Source organism: Hibiscus syriacus, unplaced genomic scaffold (assembly GCF_006381635.1).
Source record: "Hibiscus syriacus cultivar Baekdansim isolate YM2019G1 unplaced genomic scaffold, ASM638163v2 tig00011718_pilon, whole genome shotgun sequence".
NCBI classification, from domain to species: Eukaryota; Viridiplantae; Streptophyta; class Magnoliopsida; order Malvales; family Malvaceae; genus Hibiscus; species Hibiscus syriacus.
The window spans coordinates 125,122-146,231 of NW_024062254.1; the positions used below are offsets into that span (position 1 = coordinate 125,122).

A 21,110-nucleotide genomic window follows, 5' to 3' on the forward strand; every position below is an offset into this window, starting at 1 on the left:
TATGAACTTTCTAACAACAATTTTAATTCAATTGGATCTATTTCTAAACTTGAGCCTGAACCAAATCCATCCAAAGTCTACTCTAAATGATCTAAGTCGTTCAAGTTCAAATTCAAATCTAAATCTAAACTCGGATCCAACTTAATCAACATGGTTGAACCCCATTGAATTCATCTCTCTCAACATGCACAACACTCACCCTCAAGCAAGGACGGACTCATAATTTTATGTTAAGGCAAAATTTAACTTAGAGGGTTGAACTAAAGTTCCAGAAAGTGAAAACAGATCTTCAATAAAAAATATATGAAAAAAAATCTAAAATATATGAAAGACAATTTTAAATTTTAGGGGATGACTGCCATCATCCGCCCCTTTCTCGGTCCATCCTCAAGTGTTTGTACTTAAAATTAGGGTTTGAATTGATAATAATTCCAGAAAGTGGATTCTGTTTTTCATAGTTGATCAAACTATCTATGATGCATAACCTAACGTTGAAATTATTATTGGCACTTTTAGGTAGTTTAATATTGAAAAGGTCCATCCACTATTTATCTTAGGTATGTGCATGGGACCCGAATCCGACCCGATCGGGTTGGATTTTTTTTTTTAAATTTGGTTTCAGGTCGGGTCTGTTTTTTTATGTGATGTTCGGGTCGGGTTCGGGTTTAGGATGAAAAATATCCGACCAGACCCTACCCAAAAATATATAATTTTACTTTATATATTTAGGAATAATTATAATAATACTCTCTCTATATATTATTTTTTTTTCAATTAAGTCACTGTTTTTATTGCATAATTTTTTTTATTATTTCGGGTCGGTTCAAGTTTTTAAGTTATATATTGGAACGGGTTCGGGTCGGGTGAAAACTTGTTTTGGTCGGTCGGGTCGGGTCTCAGGTGGAGGACTCCTTATTCTCGGGTCGGGTCAGATGGCTCAAAAACCCAACCCATGCCCATCCCTAATTTATCTACAATATTTACTATATACATAGTTTTAAACCGATTTGGATAGTTTTTTTTAGAGTGATTAATTGAATTTAGTGATAACATTAGAACTTTTAAATTAAATTTCACGTAATTATTTCTTCATTTCTTATTGTTAATCTCAGTATCTATTTTCACTCATAAAAAAATCTCAAATTAATATAAAATTAAATAGTTTTACATTGTCTTAACAGATCCCACCTTTTCTATTTATCTCTCTATATATATTTAAGTCTCTTCCAATTTAACCCTCAATTTTAATTTCTTTTATAATTTGACCCTTTATATATCACTCATTAGTTGACCTAAAAGATCATATATTACTTAACACCACATAATCAATATCCCATTATGAGAAAACAAAGTGATGTATGTCTTACAGATAAGATCTTAGATATTATTTTTTATATTTAACACAATTTTAAGTTTAAACCTCCAATCATCAAAGGTAAACTCCAAGTATATTTGGTCCCCACAAGCACACTAAAAACTTAATTCCTACGTTTATCTGCAGCCCCTGTCATTTATTTTTTGAGCCGGTCCATTTGATTTACCACCGAACTTTTTATACATTTATTTAATAAAAAGGATAAACTGCTCAACGTACCACCGAGTTTTAGAGAATGTATCGATTTTACTATTGAATTTTAAATTGATACGATTGTATCACTGAACTTTAGTTCTTGTATTCAATTATATCGTTGAACTGTTAACTCAAAAACGGTGCAATAACGTAGACGACAGTTTTGTTAATATGATAATGTGACTAAAAATGATGTCGTTTTGGTGTGACTACATTGATCCTTAAAATAACCTTGTTTTGGAGGATTATATAAACTTGTTAATTTGTGCATCGATTTTATCATTAAACTTTAAAACACTTCAATTTTAGCCTATGAATTTTTTGATCGTTGGTGATGGTCAATCATAAAAGCTTGCATTTCACTCGTCTTTATTCTTCTCGAATTGATTTTCCATGAAACACACTTAGAATTAATGAAAATTCATCTAAATGTTCGATGTGTTAATACTTTGATCTTATTTGATGGTTGTTCAATGAGACTAGGTTTTAGGTATGATGCTCGTCTTCTCGAAAAAAATATATCTCATCATTCCAATTTTCAAACAAACATTCTAAATCTCTCAAATTCGAGAAAACCCCTAAACTCCCAAGAAGTGAGTTTTTTTTATTTGATTTCATGGATTTAAGGGGCTGTTTGTGAATGCTTATAACAGTGCTTTTAGCGTAAAAATATGTTTGAAACACAGAAGCAATCCCAAACACCTCATATTTATCCAAAATTTCACGTTTGGAAAGTGATAATTGACTCAAACCAAAAAGGCGGAAAAACGGTGCTTTTGTGTTGGAAAACTCATTTAGAGAAGTATTCTCAAACGAAGCCTGTGATAGAGGAGTTTATTAAGTATCTAGGGTGGCACTAAAAGACTTTAGAAAATGATGATTTCCGACTATGATTAAAAAATAGATTAAAAAACTCTAACTTTGATGAAAGAATATAATGAGATGGAATAAAAAAAATTAAATTTTGATTTTCACATCAACACCAAACTGTTATGTCATCCGATTGTTAATCGATTAGCATCTCAGTGGTATAATTCAAGCTAAAACTAAAATTCAGTGGTATAATCGTATCATTTTAAAATTAAGTAGCGAAATCAATACTAAACTAAAAATTCAGTGATATATGGAATAATTTACACTAATAAAAACTAACTTTTTAATATAAAAAGCACAACGATGGATATTTTATTTATTTATTTATTTATTTATTGCAGCAGCCAAATTTCTGGTGAAATCCTTAAAGGAAACTCACCAAATTAATTATGTACAAATAAAATATTTTCCTTTTTTTCAATTATTTCAATAATATATATATATATATATATATGTATGTATATTATAGCCTTTTCATTAACAGTCTCCCTCGTTTAGTCCACTTGGGTTTTCTCTCTTCTTTCCTCTTCCTCCCCACATTTTCTTTGCTTTTTTCCCAGACTTTCCACCATTAATCTTTTCACAAATGTATCAGTTCATCAATTTCTGAAACATACCAGGTTTTTTCATTACATATAACTTTACATGTTTTGATTCTTGTCAAGATCCAACCTTGTCGCCATTGTTTGTTTTTTCCGATGGATCTTGTAAGTAAAAGCTACGCCAACACGATACGAGTCTCGCAACGAGTACTTTCGCCGATCACCACGCCGGGGAACTCAATCTCCGGCTCCCATTCACGTTCATCCGACACGAGTTTCCCGATCATAGTAATCGCCGTCAATCGGCATTTTGGCCACGGGTTTCTTGTTAGTCAGCTACTACGTCTTCGTCATCAAGTGCTGCCTCAACTGGCACCGTATCGATCTCCTGAGGCGGTTTTCGCTGTCCCCAAGACGACCCGAAGACGCTCTAACGGCCCAATCCCCGGCGATCGAGCACCGAGGGCTCGACGAATCCGTCATAAGATCAATCCCGACATTCCAATTCAAGAAAAGCGATGGAAAGAGAAGCCCTTGTGAATGCGCAGTTTGTTTGAATGAGTTCAAAGAAGACGAGAAGCTGAGAAGAATACCAAACTGCAGCCATGTTTTCCACATCGATTGCATCGATGTATGGCTCCAAGGCAATGCAAATTGCCCACTCTGCAGAACGAATATTTCAAGAAACACCACTATCAATGGCGGACCGAGTTCAACTCAACAAGATCATCCAAGCTCTACCATCAATGGTGATGAAGATTATGTAGTGATCGAATTAAGCCATAATAATAGTACCACTGATGAGTTATCCACTAGGTCTAGTACTTCCCTGAGTCCTTCACCTATGAAGAAACAAGGAAGAAAGTTGCTGAAAGGGACGAGCATGGGGGATGAAATGGATCGATACCAGAGACAAGAACGGAGAATTTGCGGCGGTTCAGCCAATAAGGAGGTCGATTTCAATGGATTCATCGGCGGATCGGCAGCTGTATTTAGCAGTTCAAGAAGCCATGAGACAGAACAGGCAAGGCAATGAGGTTAGCCCCATTGAAGGCTGCAGTAGCAGAGTTGTGAGAAGATCTTTATTCTCTTTCGGTCATGCCAGAGGGTCAAAAAATGCTGTTTTACCTGTATATTTGGAGCCCTAAATATTAACCTTAGGGTTAAAAAATTAAATATTTTTAAGGGTAAATTACCTATTTTTGTCTTCCACCTATTACTTAATTTTTGTTTTGGTCATTCAACTATCATTCTTTCATAATCATACCTAACGTTATGTTTTGGTTACCATCCATTAAAAAATGCATAATGTCAAGAGTACTCTTAACATTTAATTAAATAGTCAATTTAGTCTATATTATTTTTAGGGCATTTTGACCCTAATGTTTCGTTTTAGAGCAAAAAGATTTCAATGTGGATAAAAATAGCTAGTTAACAAATGATTAGGGGTCTAAAATAAGAGTTTTTTTTACCTTAAAATAAAACGTTGGGGTCAAAATACTTCAAAAAAATACTAAGGGACAAAGTAACTATTTAATCAAACGTTGGAGACTTTTTTTTCCCTAAAATAGAATGTTGGAGGCCAAAATGCCCTAAAAAATATGGGCCAAAATTACCATTTCGATAAACGTTGGGGGTGCTAATATTGGCATTATACTGTTAAAAAGTTAATGATGATCTTTCCGTGTAAACATAAGGTAATGTCACGACAACATTAAAAAATACTTAAAAAATATAAGTAAACATTATTGTTCTTTTTTTTAAGGGTGGGTCACCAGAACAGAACCAAAACATAACATTATGCATGAATTTAGAATGATAATAGTTTAGTGACCAAAACATAAACTAAATAATATTTAGATGACAAAACAGGTGGTTTATCCTATTATTTTATTACAGGGTTGGTCCAATTTGTTCTCAAATGATTCACACCTACGACAATGCATCATAATTCATTGTTTAAAAAAACCAATCTTTTTTCGGAATCCCAAAGATTATTTAATTATTATTATTATTATTTTCAGAAACAACTCATTAATTACATTTCCCTGTTCATTTATCATCACGTTAATCAACATAATTAGACAGTGATTAAACAAGTTGCCTTCTGCTTTTGTTAATTAATTACATATTTTTTGCCTGATTGGATACATCATCTGTCTCATATTTGCTTTGAGATAAGAGACAAAGACATAAAAAAGGAGGCCCCATGCAATTGATTAAGGTGGGAAAAGAGGACTGTTTTTCAATTGAGAGAATAATAAAGGTACCAACTTCTATTGTTCAATAATGGTATATGCTATGGTTGTTGAAGAAAAGAATATTAGGGTTTGGTTTTTGGTTGGTAATGGTCCTATTCCTTCTCTAACAACAATGAATTCTCCAGCCTGTAAAAACCCCAAATTTAGTATTCGACAACTAATACCAAATGATAAATAGGATCAACAATCCAACCGGATTTAGGGGCGGTAGACTGGTATAATTTCGTGGATTTCGTATTGTATTCGTTCCTATTGGGACGGGGATGACTATAAGTTTAATGGGTAGTGGGCGGGTGTGGATGTAAAAAGTCATATCTTCGTGGGTAGTGGGTAGGTGATGGGTTTGAGACCTACCTATCTGCATCCTCCCACCCACTAACTACCCACTATATACATTTTGAACCATTATCAGTTAGGTATAATTTTAGAGACTATTCTGTAAATCTTAAGATTTCATAGGACATGACTTGTAATTTAACCAAATGTTAGGATATAAATACTTTTAAAATTGAAGACTATCGTTTCTCCTGTCTCAAATTCTCAATCTTTTAGAATTGATGTTGATGTCAGGCGGGTATAAACAAGTATAGATGAGTACGAGATGGGTGGTGGATATTAAGTTGAGTAGTGGGTGTGGGGTATAAACAAGTATAGATGGATACGGGATGGGTGGTGGATATCAAGTTGAGTAGCGGGTGATGTTGCTGTAAAATTAGCTGCTGAACTTTATAAATTTAGTCAAATTGGCATCTGGAATTTTCTTTTATTTAAATTGTCTCATGAACTTTGAAAATATGACACAAACGGTCCGAAAAATTGATTTTGTTAATTTTTGAATATTTTATCGACAGAGACCACGAAGGTGGTGACATTATCGACAGAGGAGAGTGATTTTAACTCCAATTTAAAAAAATTAACTAGTTAACTTTTGGGATCGTTTCATGTTATGTTTTCAAAGTTCATAGAAACGATTTGACCAAAAGAAAATTCGGGCCAATTTGATCAAATTTATAAAGTTTAAGGGTTAATTTGAGGGGAAAAATGTTAAGGGAGCAACTTGACCAAAGGTGGCAAGTCCAAGGGGGTGATAAACTGATATGTGTTTGGAGCCAAATAAGAAAGGATATGCATATTTTTTTCTGCAACTGGAACAAGATTTCTTCAGTAAACTCAACAGAAACACCGTTGGTATGTACATGTTTGCATAAAAGGATAATCTTTGGGTCATTTTGAATTTTCATCATTTATATTTCTCCATATATGATCAAGGATGGCAACCAGTCGGGTTAGGGACGGGTTTTGGTCAACCCGATCTCACCCAAATATATATATATATATATATATATATATATATATATATATATCTTCCACTCGAATCCGACTTGAACCGATCCGAAAATCATATATCGTTCATCTAACTCAATTTGACCCAAAAAATATATATTTTTCACTCGACTCTGATCCGACTCAAATTTTTAGAGTATTAACCCAACCCGACCCGACTCGACCCAATCCAATCTGGTATAAATAAAGACTTAATTAAAAAATAATAATAATTTTAAATAAATTACTTTATCATACCCAGACGGGTCGAAATTTTTTTTCACTATCCACTTGAACCCGACCCAACCTGGTCTCACATCGGAAAAAAATCTAATCTAACCCAACCCTAAACAATTTTTTAAAAATTATTTAACCCTATCAGACCGAGTCAGATCATACCCGTCATACGAAAATCCCTATAAATGTTGTTTGAAATTTGAATGTATAGCTATGGTTGTCCCACTCCCTGCCATTGTATTTTCTTGGAAGATTGATTTTCATAGAGAAATTCAACCATTCGTTAGTGGACGGCTGCAATGACTAGTTTGCTGAAATTCAACCATTGATTTGCAGAAGTTGGTTCTTAAACATTTAAATCTTTTAATTTCACCTCTAAATTATAAATATCATTTTAAATTAGTCCTCAAACTTTTGAATAATTTAATTTCATTCCCAAACTATGACCTTCATTTTAAACTAATCCCCAAACTTTTTGACCATTTTTTTTCATCCCAAATTATACGTATATACTAATCACATCCTTTGTTAGCAAAATTGTTAGGCCAAGTTATATTATTATATGTTGAGGAAAAAATTAAAGTAAGGTTGACACAAATTATATATCATGATGAATTTAGGGATGAAATTAGAATATTCAAAAGTTTGGGGATCAATTTAAAAAGGACATAGTTTAATAATGAAATTAAAAATTTAAAATTTTAAGGACTGCATTAAAATGAGATCATAGTTTAGAGATGAAATTAAAACATTAAAAAACTTAAGGATCAATTCTAAAAATGGGAATTATAGTTTAAGTACATATGATACAACTAACTCAATCTAACCGTGCATAATGTTAAAATTCATCTCGAGGTTTGGTAAAATATTTAGGATAAATTCTATGGGTGACCACTAAACTATTTTCTCTTTTCATTGTAACCATCGACGTTTTTAGATCGTGACACGTGTCACTACCTGATTTGAGGATATTTAGCAAGCCTGAAGCACTTAGCCAACGACCATACTTGGTAACAATCTTCAACATAATTCATATATCAATTTATAATTTTTTATATTTTAAAATTTATTTTTCTTTTTAAACAGCTTATGCATAAAATTAGAATGAACTTGCCACTGAATGCTGAAAATTGTCCCAAGATTGTGGGAATAAATAGTTGTAATATAAAATTTATAAATTTATTTTTATTTCAAATCTCGCATTTAATTATTTCTGCCAATAACAATATTTAAAATTATAGAAAACACGTGACACGTGTCACAATCTTATTGGAGCTTAAATTTATTTTAATTGAATTAAATTATTACCAAATTGATTGAATCTATAAATATTAAGGACCGAATATGAAATTATACCAAGTTTTTTTAACTATCACGTCACTACCTCCGTTAAATATAAATGGATAGTGGCTTGATTAACACAATTAGATAGTTGTGTGGTCTTATTGATCAAATCAAAACGTCGATGGTCAAAATGAAAAGAGGTAATAGTTTAGTGGTAACATGTGTAGTTTATCCAAATATTTATTATAATTCTTTTTTTAACATTTTAGTTCTAAGCATTTCGCTTTTCGTTAATTGACAAATCTTATATGTCATGATAAATGTCAGGTCATTCATTTATGAATACATAATATTTATTACGTCATTACTTATGCATATGTAATATGCATCACATCATCACTTATGTACACGTGACGCGTATCACATATTGATCTTTTTTTTAATTATAGATATTAAAAATGTAACGGATAAAATATTAGATGCTATTTTTAACGAAAAAAAAATTTAGACACCAAAAATCAATTTAAAGTATATTTTGGGTCCTTATTTTTATATTAAGCCTGCTATAAATTTAGTCAACAATTGGATATTCTCATAAATTTAGTACGAAAGAGCAGGCATAAGGGAGAGACAACATAGAATTTCATGCTTGAAGGGATGAAGCAGGCTGGAATTTAGAACATTAATTTACAGATCATGTATTTAAAACTATCTAATTTCCTCATATTCTCCCATTTTTATAATTTCTGGGATTCTTCTTGTAATCAAATTACATATGCTGGTCTTCATGGCATAGGGGAATTCTTCATGGTTCTCTGGTTGAGTTCCTTCCTTCTCAGCTGCAACGATTTTATTCGCTTTACCGTCGATTTTGTGGTCGTACGCCAAGTACGACGGCTCGTCCGGTCCGACTTGAGCTTCCTGATCATGATCTTTGCCCCACAGGACCAGATACAGGCCAACGATCACAACTGCTCCCCCTAAAATGCTGAAAACAACAAACAAGTGGAGCTTTCAGTATCTGCTTCGACTCGGAAGTGTCACGAGCTGAAACGGGATGTTGCATACAACATTACCTGCCGATATAAAGCTTTTCGCCGAGGACGAAGTACCCGAGAAGCGCCACGAGCAGTGTTGAGAGGGGATTGAACATGGTCACGAACACCGGCCCTTTCTCCTCGGTGCACCACAGTTGAATGTAGATTATCAAACCGGAGCAAACCACTCCCTGTCGCGGATGATTCGCGGTTACGAAATTTACATGGGAAAAAAAAACAGATAACTGTTGATTAGTACTCTGCTTACAGCATATATATAGTAGCCCAGAAATCGATATTGAATCCGATTTTCCAAGCAGCCGGTTCATGATTCACAACGACGGTGAAAACCGCCGATTGTGCTGCTCCGACGAAGCTCATCCACGTCGTTAACGACAGCGGTGCCGGATATCGTTTCAGTGTAAATGCCTACGAAATTTCGGGCATCATAAGTATGTTTTATCCATTTCTAATCTGCAATTTTTGAAGTTATATTTTTACCTGCATGATGTACAATATAGACCAAGTTAAGCAGCTGCAAACAATAAGGATCGAACCCTTCAACCAATTCTCATGAATGGGGTATTTGCCTTGGATATGGACCAGGGTTGTCCCCATGGATTTTATTGCAGGGCCTTTGTACAATGTCATCGTCGTTACGCCGATCAATGAGACAAACGTGCCAACAACTTTGGCTATTCCTCGAGGATTCCAAAGATTAACGACCTCCAATCTGCATCAAAGTCGAATCCTGGATGATGATTATAGTCATTGAAGATTTGCTAACTTATCGACCAAAGTTCGATCGCTAACCGGAATAGAACCGCGATTATGAATGTCAAAGAGGCTATGGTGTTCACCAGGGCTGCAAGGAATGTTGGTGAAATGTACCTCAGGCTAACGAAGTACATGTTGAGGGTCAAACTCACCCTGTCGGAATCGGACAAACGAAAGCCTAATCAGACACGAGCATCGGATATAAATACTTCGAGAAAAATAAAGAGTCGGAGAATAACGTGCCCCAGGATGGAGAGAACAAATATCTCCAGAAAAAGGGCAAAAGTAAGCTTTGGCCTCTTTTTTCTGCACCAAAGGAAAGAAACAGGTAAAACATATCAGCATACAACTCGAATATTCCGAACAGTTCCATAACGAAGACGAAACGAGTGAGAATCGCAAAATGTATAATGTGGACATGAGGGTTCATACCATGATTAAAGCAGGCATCCGTGAAGATGTAAAGGAAAGTGTAGCCAAACTGGCTAAGCACCATGAGGATATGAGGCTTGAACCTCCGATAAACGTCGGAGTACGACCCGGGTTTTTCCGCCATAACTTCGCCGTTGCTTATTTCACTACTTTTCTCTTCTCTTCTTCTCGGTTTCGACTTATTCGCAAACTGGGGAAGCAAAACCGAGTATAAGTACACATAGCAAAAGTGATGGCATTGTTCTTTTTAGTCTCCATTACCGTTGCATGTGGTTGTCGAGTATCATGTTCTTGATTAGAAATTCCATCTCAAATTCCCTTTGATTCCCTGAGCAAATGTCTCAAAAAAAGGAGGATAATTTGCTCATTCTCCATGAAATTCTTTGGTTCGAATAACCACGAGAGGTGGTAAAATTAGAGAAATTGGGAACAAGAAAATTAAAAATAAAAATTAATGGTTTCATAGCAATTCTGCTGTCAATTTACTTCATGTTTCAGTCAAGTGATGCTTGATTCTTTGATTCAATTATGCTACCGAATGAAATTTGTTGTCAATATCTCTGCTTCAGTGACATGAAAAACCAAACGAATCCCGTGTTATTCGGGTTCGGATCAGAAGATAAATGAACGAACATTTTAGATCTAATTATGAATTTAATTTTTCCACGTAAAATCTGTGATGAGAGCGTCACGAGAAATTACTGCTTATAAGAACAGTAAAATTGTACTAACTTAATATACTATCAGACATATCGATTAAGAAGAGAATAGTAAACACCTGATTCGAACTATGATCAACTTCGAAATTCCCAGTAGGAGTTTTCCATGGAATCAAACAGAAACCAAACCCAGAGCTTGTAAGTAAGTTGAGTGATCCCAGATAATGGTGTGATCAGAGCTTATAAACATGAAAATATGTCTAAATTAGATTGTGTTTCTTTTGTATAAGATACAAATTGCAGAAAACGGCATGAAACTAACATAAATTCACATTTTTCTTTTACGATATTTAAATCGGTTTTATTATTGAAAGAATCAAATTCGAGTCATCAATTTAGTGGTCAAAGGGAACGTTGTTAATGACTAAAAAGATTCTGAAGGCATACTGACTTACGAGTACTATTACAGACATAGATGGATCGAGAGAGTATCAGGGACGACTACTCTTGTAAAAGTTTCAAATTTTAAATGATGTTTTTGTAACTCGAGTAGATTTGACCCGACCCGAATTACTACTACCTAATGGACGAGTCGCTCTCTGCTCATTCCCCTTGCTTTCATACATGGCCTTAGTGAGTCCAAAATTGCATATATTCTCAGTAGGCTGACACGACAACAACTTAGGTTTGATAGTCACCGTGTTTTGTTTTGTGCCATATTTCCATCTCCAGCTACAAATCCATGATGCCCAAACCATTGGAAGTTTTAGAATATGTCTGAAACAGCAACTGCATGTCCTTTTGCACGTCAAAAGATCACACACCATTGATAAATTGATGGCTTATTATCTTTTTAAGAAAAATACGTATGCAGCTGAAACTTTTATCTCGTCGGTTCAATCGATCGGATCACTGATTTGACATACCGATACGTTCTGTTTCTGATAACAATGCTTTACATGAATCGATCGAATACGGTCCCGAATTCGAAATAATTAGTTGTTCGGGTGATACAGCTTGCTTGCTTGTGAAGGAGGAACTTCCCATATCTATTTACTTCCCAAATTCACAAATTTGGTGCTTTTATTTACCAAACCGGAAGCCAAAAAATGATACCTACAAGGGAATACAACAATGCTGCTGAGTATGATCACACTATGTTCACCATGTTCTTTCTCCTTTTTCTACGGACAGCATGAACCGAGAGCCGGTACAACGATCGGTTTAACCGGCCGCGAATAGCCATAGCGTTATCAACGATGATGTCGAAATTGCTACCCAAGCAAGGAACGCCATGGCAACTGACAACTGGTATTTTTGGCATTCTTCTCCGAATCCACAGTTTCCCAAGTCGTTGAAGTACAATACGGCGATGCCTGCCGAGGAAGATGCTGCGGCCAAAGCCAACAAAGCCGTCACCTGCGTGTCATTCGAAAACGGTGTGAGTTTCGGTTTGGAATAACAAAACCGAGAGGGCTCGAAGGTTTGAAAGAGGCTGACCCAATCTCCGACTACAAAAAGGCCGACTAAAACCGGGTTATGGAGGACCTTCTTTTTCACCAACGCGGTTCCATCTAGTAACGCAAGTGCTAAGCTCCAAACAACTTGCAACCCCATTGAAGCAATAAGGTAGCTGCACAATCAAAGGTTGTATTCAAAAACAAAGCTTCAAATTTCCCAGGTTCAGCATTCACAAAAACATGTCCAATAATCAAAATATCGAAATCGTTATATTCGACACTCACATTCGGGTTCAAATAACAAAATTTTAACTACTCCACAAACGAGTATAGGAATGGATTACTCATACGTGCAAGTTCTTTGAATATGCAGCAAAGATCAAAATATTTGATCACAAGGCATAATAACTATAACAAAATTTACAGAACTCGTATTCGATACTTGCATAAACTATCTGAGTATCCGCTAGCTAATTCGTTTGAGCAAGAAAAAGAAGACTGGCATCAGACCAACATCATGAACTTAAACCTACCATATTCGGAGCACGATCTAGTCCTCGTATATTTGATCTTAATACCGTCCCTCCGAGAATAGAAAGGATACCCGAAGATGATCTAACGTAACCTGATGAGATTCATTTCCTTAAGAAAATCATTCATGCTAAAGCAACAGTTTTTAGTTACCATCTTCCCTTTCATTTCTCTAATCCATGTAAGTTGTATATGCCGTTCGTGCATCAAATATAAACTCTAAATCTGAACCCGAAATCCCTGTTACATGGGCAATCTATGACATTTGCAAGAGATTCCCAGCATTAATATCTTGTATCTATGTTACTCGAACTCGACATATACGTGTCTGACACGTGTACCAAACGTATATTTGGACATATATAATATAACAGAATATGATCCTCCAAATATATATAGGAAAACATATAAAAGAATATATACTCAACTCACTGGTACCATAAACTGCAAGAAATCAGATACTTTCAATCTCACAAATGATATAAACAAGCATATCTTTGAAATGCCTTGTTACTAACCTCAAAAGAGAGAATCATTCGGTAACTGGATCTTAATTTATTATTAGGGTAACTTATACCGTTACTCACTAAACTTTAGCTCGTGTATTGAGTTTTACCACTGAACTTTAAAACTTTTCAATTTTAGTACTGAACTTTATTTCGTATTTCAATTTGAACATTGGACCCTCAAATTGTTAACGACCCGATGATGTGGTTGTTCCTTCCCCATTTTCCTACCTATCGATAGCAAACGTTTGCGCTTCAGCCTGTTTCTTCCTACCGAATTGAATTTCTACAAAACTCACTTAAAATAAACAAAAATCCATCTAAGGATTCGACGTTTTAATGCTCCGATCTCCTTCGATTGCAATCCGATGAGACTAGTTTCTAGGTATGTTGTTCGTAGTATTCTTGAAATAATGTTTCTCACAATTCGAATTTTCGAACAAACCCTCCAAATTTGAGAAAACACCAAAAACCCAAAAAAGTTGGATTTTTTTGTTTAATTTCATAAGTTTAAAAAAAAGGGGGAAATTTAAACCGATAAAGTGGTAGATGAGAATGAAACGAGTTTATCGATATTTAGGATAATTGCAAAAAATGTTGGTTTTCTTCGGCGATTGAAAATAAGCGAAAACACTAATTTTGATGAAAAAGATGATGAGTTGGATTAAAAAATCGACTTTCACGCCATCGAATGTCAGCCTCCACATCAATACTAAATTGACTTTTTTTTATTAGTCTGAAATGATTATAATATAATATATGTTTGAAAGACTCTCAACTATTTGACAAGAAACATTCAATACTCCTACAGACATCGTGCTCGAATTCGGGACCTTTAAAGACAACATTTTAAAATTGAAACAGAAAAATTTAATGTTAAAATTGAAACATTTTAAATTTAAGTATTAAAATCGATATTGTAAACTTAAAAACTAATCACTAATGATGTAGTTTATCCTAGGGTTTTTCATGGACGATTAACCGTACCGTTTAGCCTAAACGGTCGGTTAACCGTTATAACAATTATGAGATTTTTTAACCGTACTAATGGTTAACCGTTATTAATGGTTCAGTTTTAGGTTAACCTATTACAATTATTTGTGAATTTTTTTCATAATTCATACTAAAAAAATATAGTACTTAACACATATTTACATCGGTGTAAGTGAATAAAATAAACAAATTTATCACTTAACACATACTTACATTAGTGTAAGTGAATAAAATAAACAAGTTTATCACTTAACACATACTTACACCGATATAAGTTAATAAAATAAACAAATGTATCACTAAACACATACTTATACTGGTGTAAGTGAATAAAACAAAAAAGTGTAGCACATAACACATACTATCAGTGTAAGTGAATAAAATAAAAAATATAACACTTAACACATACTTACAATTGTGTAAGTAAATAAAATAAAAAAGTGTAGCACTGAACACATACTTACACCGATGTAAGTATACACATCTCCCAATATTTTAATATTTAATAATAAACATATAATTATATTGATGTAAGCATGCTTTTATATTTTCAAATAAATAAAAATTAAAAATAATAAATATATATTAAATTATTTGTATACAAATTTTATTAAATATATATATATAAATTATAAATAATATAAAATTATATTAAGTAATTTATGTAAAATATAATAAATAATAAATTTAATTATAAATTTAATTTATTAACGATTAACTATTAACTATAACATTGTCGTTAATCATATTTTTAACGGTTCAATTAACCGAAACTATTTAGTATTAATGATTCGATTAATTAACTTGTTAAATATAACAGTTATACCGATTAACGGTTACGATTAATGATTTTAGATTTTTTTAAACACCCCTATGTTTTCCTTGTTATCAAGCCATCTAAAAAAAGGTTAATGTTGATAGATTATCTGCCTAGCTAAAGTTTGCCAAACTAAAGAAATCTAGCCAAAAAGCATATCCCCAGAAAATAATTTCAGGAAGAACAATAAAATAGCTAAAGGGAAAAAAATACCAGAAAGCAGTGATACTGAAGAAGCTTGGAGCTGTAACCATGGAAGCAATTGATCCAGCAGCAAGAACGCACTGTATAATCCTCAAAAACAGGCTTGTCAACGTCCCTGGAGTTCCAGGAAATGCCCTCATTTTCTCTCTCCAAAATCAATGAAAATCTTTCACTAAATCCCCATATCTCGTTGAAATAAACTGTTTTCAAGAGAAATAAGAAATACCCAGAGACTGAAATCGTCAGATCAGATGATGAAAACTCCCAGAATTAAGGATTTGCAGAAACCCAGAGAAAAGGCAAAGGGAAAACGACGACATGAACAAGTGGAAGAAGAAGAATGACTATAAAAAAATTGAAAATGAATCCGGCACGGCAGGACCAAGAAAATAATTTTTTAAAAACGAGCGGAATTGTTGACAATAATGGTAATACCAGCCAAAAATATTTGTCACTTCCATTTTCAATTCAAGATTTCAACTGTTTCAATCAATACCTAACCAGGCCTAAACTAAACCCATTTTTTAGTGGCTAAAAGTTTAGCACATTTTGGTCCTTTTACTTTGCTTAAATTTGAGGTATAAGGTATGTAGGTATTAGGGATGCAAATAAAACGAGATAGATCGTGAGCTATTCGAGATCGAATCGATTAAAGTTCGATAAATATTCGACTCAAGCTAGAGCTCGAATTTTTAAAGAGCTGAAACGAGCTACTTGATATTCGACTCAAAAAGCTCGCGAGTAACTCAAAAATATAATATATTAAGATTTTATTTTTGTGTCTGTTTTTTTAAAAATGAAGTATAAGATTTTCATGTATTAAATATTCAAGTTCGAGTTTGAGACTTCAGTCGAGTTAAATTTAAGTTTTTTTTTTATTTCGAGCTTTTAGGAGCTTCAGTTCATGGTTTCGAGTTCGAGTCAAGCTTGAAAATTTTAGGCTCTCGAGTTTTGGAGTCTGGTCGAGCTCTATTTCAGAGTTTTCGAGTCAAGTCGAGCTCAACAATATTGAACCTCGACTCGACACGTTTACAGCCTACTATGTACGATGAGTCAAAAGGCATAAAGCAATATTTAGTCCCTCAACTTATTAACCTCTTCAATTTGGTCTCTGAATTTGTTTTGAATTAGTCTTTGGTAGTTTTACTTAACTTAGTCCCTAAATTAAAGTTTAGTTCTTTTAAAGACCCGATACTCAGAGATTGTATCATGTTATATCACCGAAAGGATTAAAAATTCAACTCGAAGGACTAAGTTGAGAAAAATTGATAAGTTCATAGGCTAATATGGATACAAATTTTAACAACGTCATTCTTAAGAAAGAATATATTGGAAAATCACATCAATAGTTGAATAATTCATATCATCTATTTTCGATTTAACTAGTTGAATTATTTTTTCAAAAATAATAAAATCAAATTATTAATGGTTTACAATAATTTACATAAATTTTTATTTTTTTTCTTTTTTCGTGTTCAATCGGTTCGTCTAGTCCGACTCGATTATGACAATCATGCTAAAAAGCAATACAAGTACCAAAACTATAATTTGACTAACATCATAACTGAGAATAGAAGAGGGACCCCAAAAGGAATTTGACCCTAAATTTATGTGGCTCGTGTGATTCCGTTCTTACGTGTTAGACGCGTCAAAGGATTATTTTAATGACAATTTATAATCTTAATTTTTTAAGTTAATTATTCTGTTTTATTTATTGAATTCAAATAAGTTTGGTAAATTACATGTATAATAGTTCAACTTTCAACGTGCTTTGTTTTGTTCTCTCCTAACTTTTAGAAATGTCAATTTTATCACTAAAGTTTTTGGTTTCTCTCTCTGTCTTTATCACACTCAATCATTAAGGGTGCGTTTCGTTCATAGAAGAGGGACCCCAACACATACACGTTGTATTATGAGATGTTTTATTTATGAAATTAACATAATTTTTTTTACTTTTATCTTTTTCATAATGACATCCTTCTTCATAACTGTTAGATCATCATTGGTTATTATTTACAAGGTATCTAATATCAAAATATTTCTCTTTTTTCCTCTCGTAAATCAAAGATCTTACTCTCTATAATTTGTACTGTCTAATTAGCATGAAATCGAGATATAATCCATTTATTCTTCTTCTTGGTCTCTCCATCGTCCAAATTTAAAAGAAAGAGTAAACTATACGATTGATCACTTTCATTTAAGTTTTGTACATTTTTCCTCCACGATCAATTCATTTTTATTTAATTAAGGTGTAGTTATTAAAGGTTAATTGACGTTAGACTTTTATAGCGGATGGTTATCTACAACACTAAGACAATTATTGTGAGCAATAGAAAGGAGCATAATAAGTATTCTATAAAATGGTTTTATCAATTTGTTATTTTTAAAATTTTAATGGAGAAATAAAATTTTACTTAAATATTAATGATTATTTGTGTAATATACCCTTTTTAATTTTATATATTCATTGTGTTACGTCAACCATATGTTAAAAGTAAAAAATCATAGTGATTGCGAACGGAGTAAATTGGGTTTGAAGGATTGTTCGTACCTCTACAGTATTCGATCTGGATTAGTCGATCAATAAATCAGATATCAATGATTATACAGAAAAAGTCTAACAACAATTAATTCTTACTAACCATCTTAATTAAATAAAAATAAAATTGACCAAGTATTATTTTTTGAATTAAATAAAAATGTATAAAACTTATACGAAAGTGATTAAAAGAAAATACTCCAACGTCGGAGAACGAAAGAGAACGAAAGAGAGTTCATGACGATACAATTATATTTTGACACCTAGAATATAAAATATACAGTTTAATCCATTTAAAGACGTAGAATTCCAAATCCAAAATGCATTTTGACCCCTCAGAAAAATTCAACATCGATCCCCATAAATTTCTCCTTACTTCTTCCCACTCAACGTGTCAAATGTGTCACAGAAATCTTAACATATCAACCCAATGATCTCCATCAGCAAATTTTATGAAAAAAGAAGGGCTTTTTTTTTTCTTTCAAAGCCTAAAGACATGAAGAGGGGAAGTTCCATCAAGGCCATGTTCATAGATGTAAGAAACAAACTCCTTAACCGTTGTCTGTCTATAACGTGGAGGATTGTGTTCGGACAGCAGCTCTTTAATTGGTCCAAAAACCCTTGAAGATGGTAACATACCAGTGGTGAAAAAAGATGCCACTGATACTCTTGGCCCTTCACGGTTTGCCAGCACTCTGTGCTCTACGCTTTTGAACTTGTCATTCGATATAAGCTGTGTTAAAACGATCGTTTTAGTCACTAAACTTTCAAAAGTCAACGTTATAATGATTATTGATTGTACGATTGGAAAGTGAGACTTGCCTGAAGAAGATCACCGATATTGACCACCAAGGCACCAGTCACAGGAGGAACATCGAGCCATTGATCTTCATACAGCACCTGCAGGCCCCCGATTTGGTCCTGTAAAAGCACCGTTAGGAAGTCGTTGTCCGAGTGCTTACTGGTGCCGAAAGTCAGTTCGGGTTCGGGACATTTCGGATAATAATGGCTTAGGACTGCAAGTCCCTCTGAACATCCAATCTCCTCTAGGTAATTCGGGCTCAATCCAAGAGCTTCCGACAATAATTTAAACAGACAAATCCCCAATCTCATCACTTCCTTAGTGTATTCCAATTGAATGTCCCTGCAATCTCATCACCGTTAAGTTTATACCGATGGGTACCGAATAAAGCGTAAACTAAATGTTATGCATGTATTTAAATATAATAAAAATTGAATACCAAAATGGAACAAAAGTAATAGTTCAGCTACTAAATTTGTAGTTTACCCTTAAGAATAGTGGCACAGTCATGAAATTACCTCAACACAGCAGGCAATTCTTCAGGCTTAGGACCATCAGGAGCCATGATACAGAAGCATGTATCTCTCCAATTCGCAAACGGAGCAGTGAACAAATCGAAGTTGCTCGTGTACCTGAACTTCGTGTCCGTATCTCTGGCGTAATACGCTTTCTTCTCCTCCACATCGAGCTCGTGAAATCTTCGAACACCATGTTTCATCTCTTCGAGAACGCTTAAAGGTATACCATGGTTGACGACCTGGAAAAACCCCATGTTTCCGAGGCATTCCTGACGTGCTCGACGGTCTCGTTGTGCCGCAACGGGTCATCTCCGATGCCTTTTAGATCAATGACCGGGATTCTGAACTGGGTTCTCTCGGTAGTCGTCGGACTGCTTGTTGAGTTAGGCGGCGCGATGAACATACGAGGGACCTTGGTGATTCCGGCATCGACCAGACCTTTGACGCCGGCTTTTGAATCGGCGAATGCTTTCAGTTCCTTTTTCCGGTCGTAGTTGAAATCTTCAGTGAATTTCGTTTCGTCGGTTACCACCATTTTTTTCTTCTCTGTTTTGTTGAGAGTATCGAATGAAGTTGTAGAGAAATTTGTTTATCAGTCGAGTGGCTAGAAATCAACCACGTTGGGGACGAAGGCAGCAGTGATTACTGCATGATCACATGCTTCACTAACCACCAGAAATAAATATGAAAAAAATATTTTTATTTAATAAATGAACGATGAGGGTTCATTTATAAGCTAATTTTTAAGTTTGGTTATATAATTTTTATTTTTTATTTTTAATATTTAAATATTGGTAAAGATAGTACCAAATTAATAATATTAGTATTTATATGTCGTTGTTTTAAGTTTGTTTATTGAAATGCACCAAAAACATATAAAAATAGAAACTATAGCAAGTGAAGAACAGTCTTGAAAAACATAGGAACTATCCTCACTTTGTAAAGAGCAACCATTCATCATCATGAAGTACTTGCAGAGGATTTTCATCCTATACATTTGAATATGTATACATACATATAATTTATTCTGTATTTCTGACTCTATCCATATATGACCCAAACTCATCACTCCATCTGTGTACTTGAACATAATATCCCTATGCCAAAATTCATACATTTGAGTAACACTTCATCATTATTTGTGTGTGTATATATATATGTATATATATGTATAGGTATGTGTATATACCTGAATGGTTCGGGCAACTCTTCCGGCCTAGGAGGATCAGGAGCCATGTTGCAATAAACAGAGTCCCTCCAGTTAGCTGCAGGGGCAATAAGGAGATCGAAGTTGGAATTATGGACAACTTTCTTCGAATTATCACGAGTGTAGAGCTGTTTCTTGAGCTCATCGTCATGCTCGAAAAACCTACGTGCGCGAACTTTCATCTCCTCGAGAACACTCGCAGGAATTCCATGGTTAATGATCTGAAAGAAACCCCACTCCTTCGATGCATTACGGACGTGTTCGACGATCGATTTCTGAGCATTAAGATCCCCCTGCACTCCTTGAAGATCTATAACAGGGATACTGAACTGGGAGGCGCCTGGAACATAGGTTCCCCCGAAGGTATCAGGTGGCTGATGGAACATTCGGGGAACCTCCGAAACTCCGGCATCTACAAGGCCTTTGACACCGGCTTTCGTCTCGTCGAAAGCTTTGATTTCACTCGCCCGATCATATTTCGGTTCGAACACCGGCATTACGTACATGCATGCATGCCTTATTCCAACCTTTTTCCTGT

General features: G+C 34.3%; 2 protein-coding genes and 2 pseudogenes across 3 annotated transcripts; 1 reads left to right on the forward strand and 3 right to left on the reverse strand.

The window, feature by feature from the left end:
• Nucleotides 1-2,937: 2,937 nt before the first annotated feature.
• LOC120204800 lies at nt 2,938-4,164 on the forward strand (annotated as a pseudogene).
• Nucleotides 4,165-8,736: 4,572 nt separating this feature from the next.
• LOC120204763 (WAT1-related protein At4g08300-like) lies at nt 8,737-10,460 on the reverse strand. Its single transcript, XM_039204787.1, is given in 7 exon segments — nt 8,737-9,078; nt 9,167-9,318; nt 9,374-9,556; nt 9,629-9,860; nt 9,941-10,057; nt 10,148-10,210; nt 10,252-10,460. Coding segments are annotated over 7 exon segments (1,236 nt in total). The 3' UTR covers nt 8,737-8,798.
• Nucleotides 10,461-12,016: 1,556 nt separating this feature from the next.
• LOC120204823 (CASP-like protein 5B3) lies at nt 12,017-16,024 on the reverse strand. Of its 2 annotated transcripts, none has more exons than XM_039204833.1 (3): nt 15,516-16,023; nt 12,496-12,628; nt 12,017-12,414 (listed from the first exon to the last, which is right to left on the reverse strand). In XM_039204833.1, exons 1-3 carry the CDS (start codon nt 15,644-15,646, stop codon nt 12,220-12,222), a joined length of 459 nt encoding a protein of 152 aa, XP_039060764.1. In that variant the 5' UTR covers nt 15,647-16,023; the 3' UTR covers nt 12,017-12,219. The 2 variants fall into 2 exon arrangements, with proteins under 2 accessions (XP_039060764.1, XP_039060765.1); XM_039204834.1 differs by having other exon boundaries at nt 12,253-12,386; nt 15,516-16,024.
• A 2,502-nt stretch (nt 16,025-18,526) lies between these two features.
• On the reverse strand, nt 18,527-21,078 carry LOC120204764 (annotated as a pseudogene).
• Between the last annotated feature and the right edge of the window lie 32 nt (nt 21,079-21,110).

What these genes read in the sequence shown, in the direction of transcription:
- LOC120204823 (XM_039204833.1), bottom strand. Translation starts at nt 15,646, where the DNA reads ATGAGGGCATTTCCTGGAACTCCAGGGACGTTGACAAGCCTGTTTTTG. An exon ending in TTCAGTATCACTGCTTTCTG is followed by an intron (nt 12,629 to 15,515) that starts GTATTTTTTTCC and finishes TTGATTGTGCAG; the next exon opens with CTACCTTATTGCTTCAATGG. An exon ending in TTTTTGTAGTCGGAGATTGG is followed by an intron (nt 12,415 to 12,495) that starts GTCAGCCTCTTT and finishes AATGACACGCAG; the next exon opens with GTGACGGCTTTGTTGGCTTT.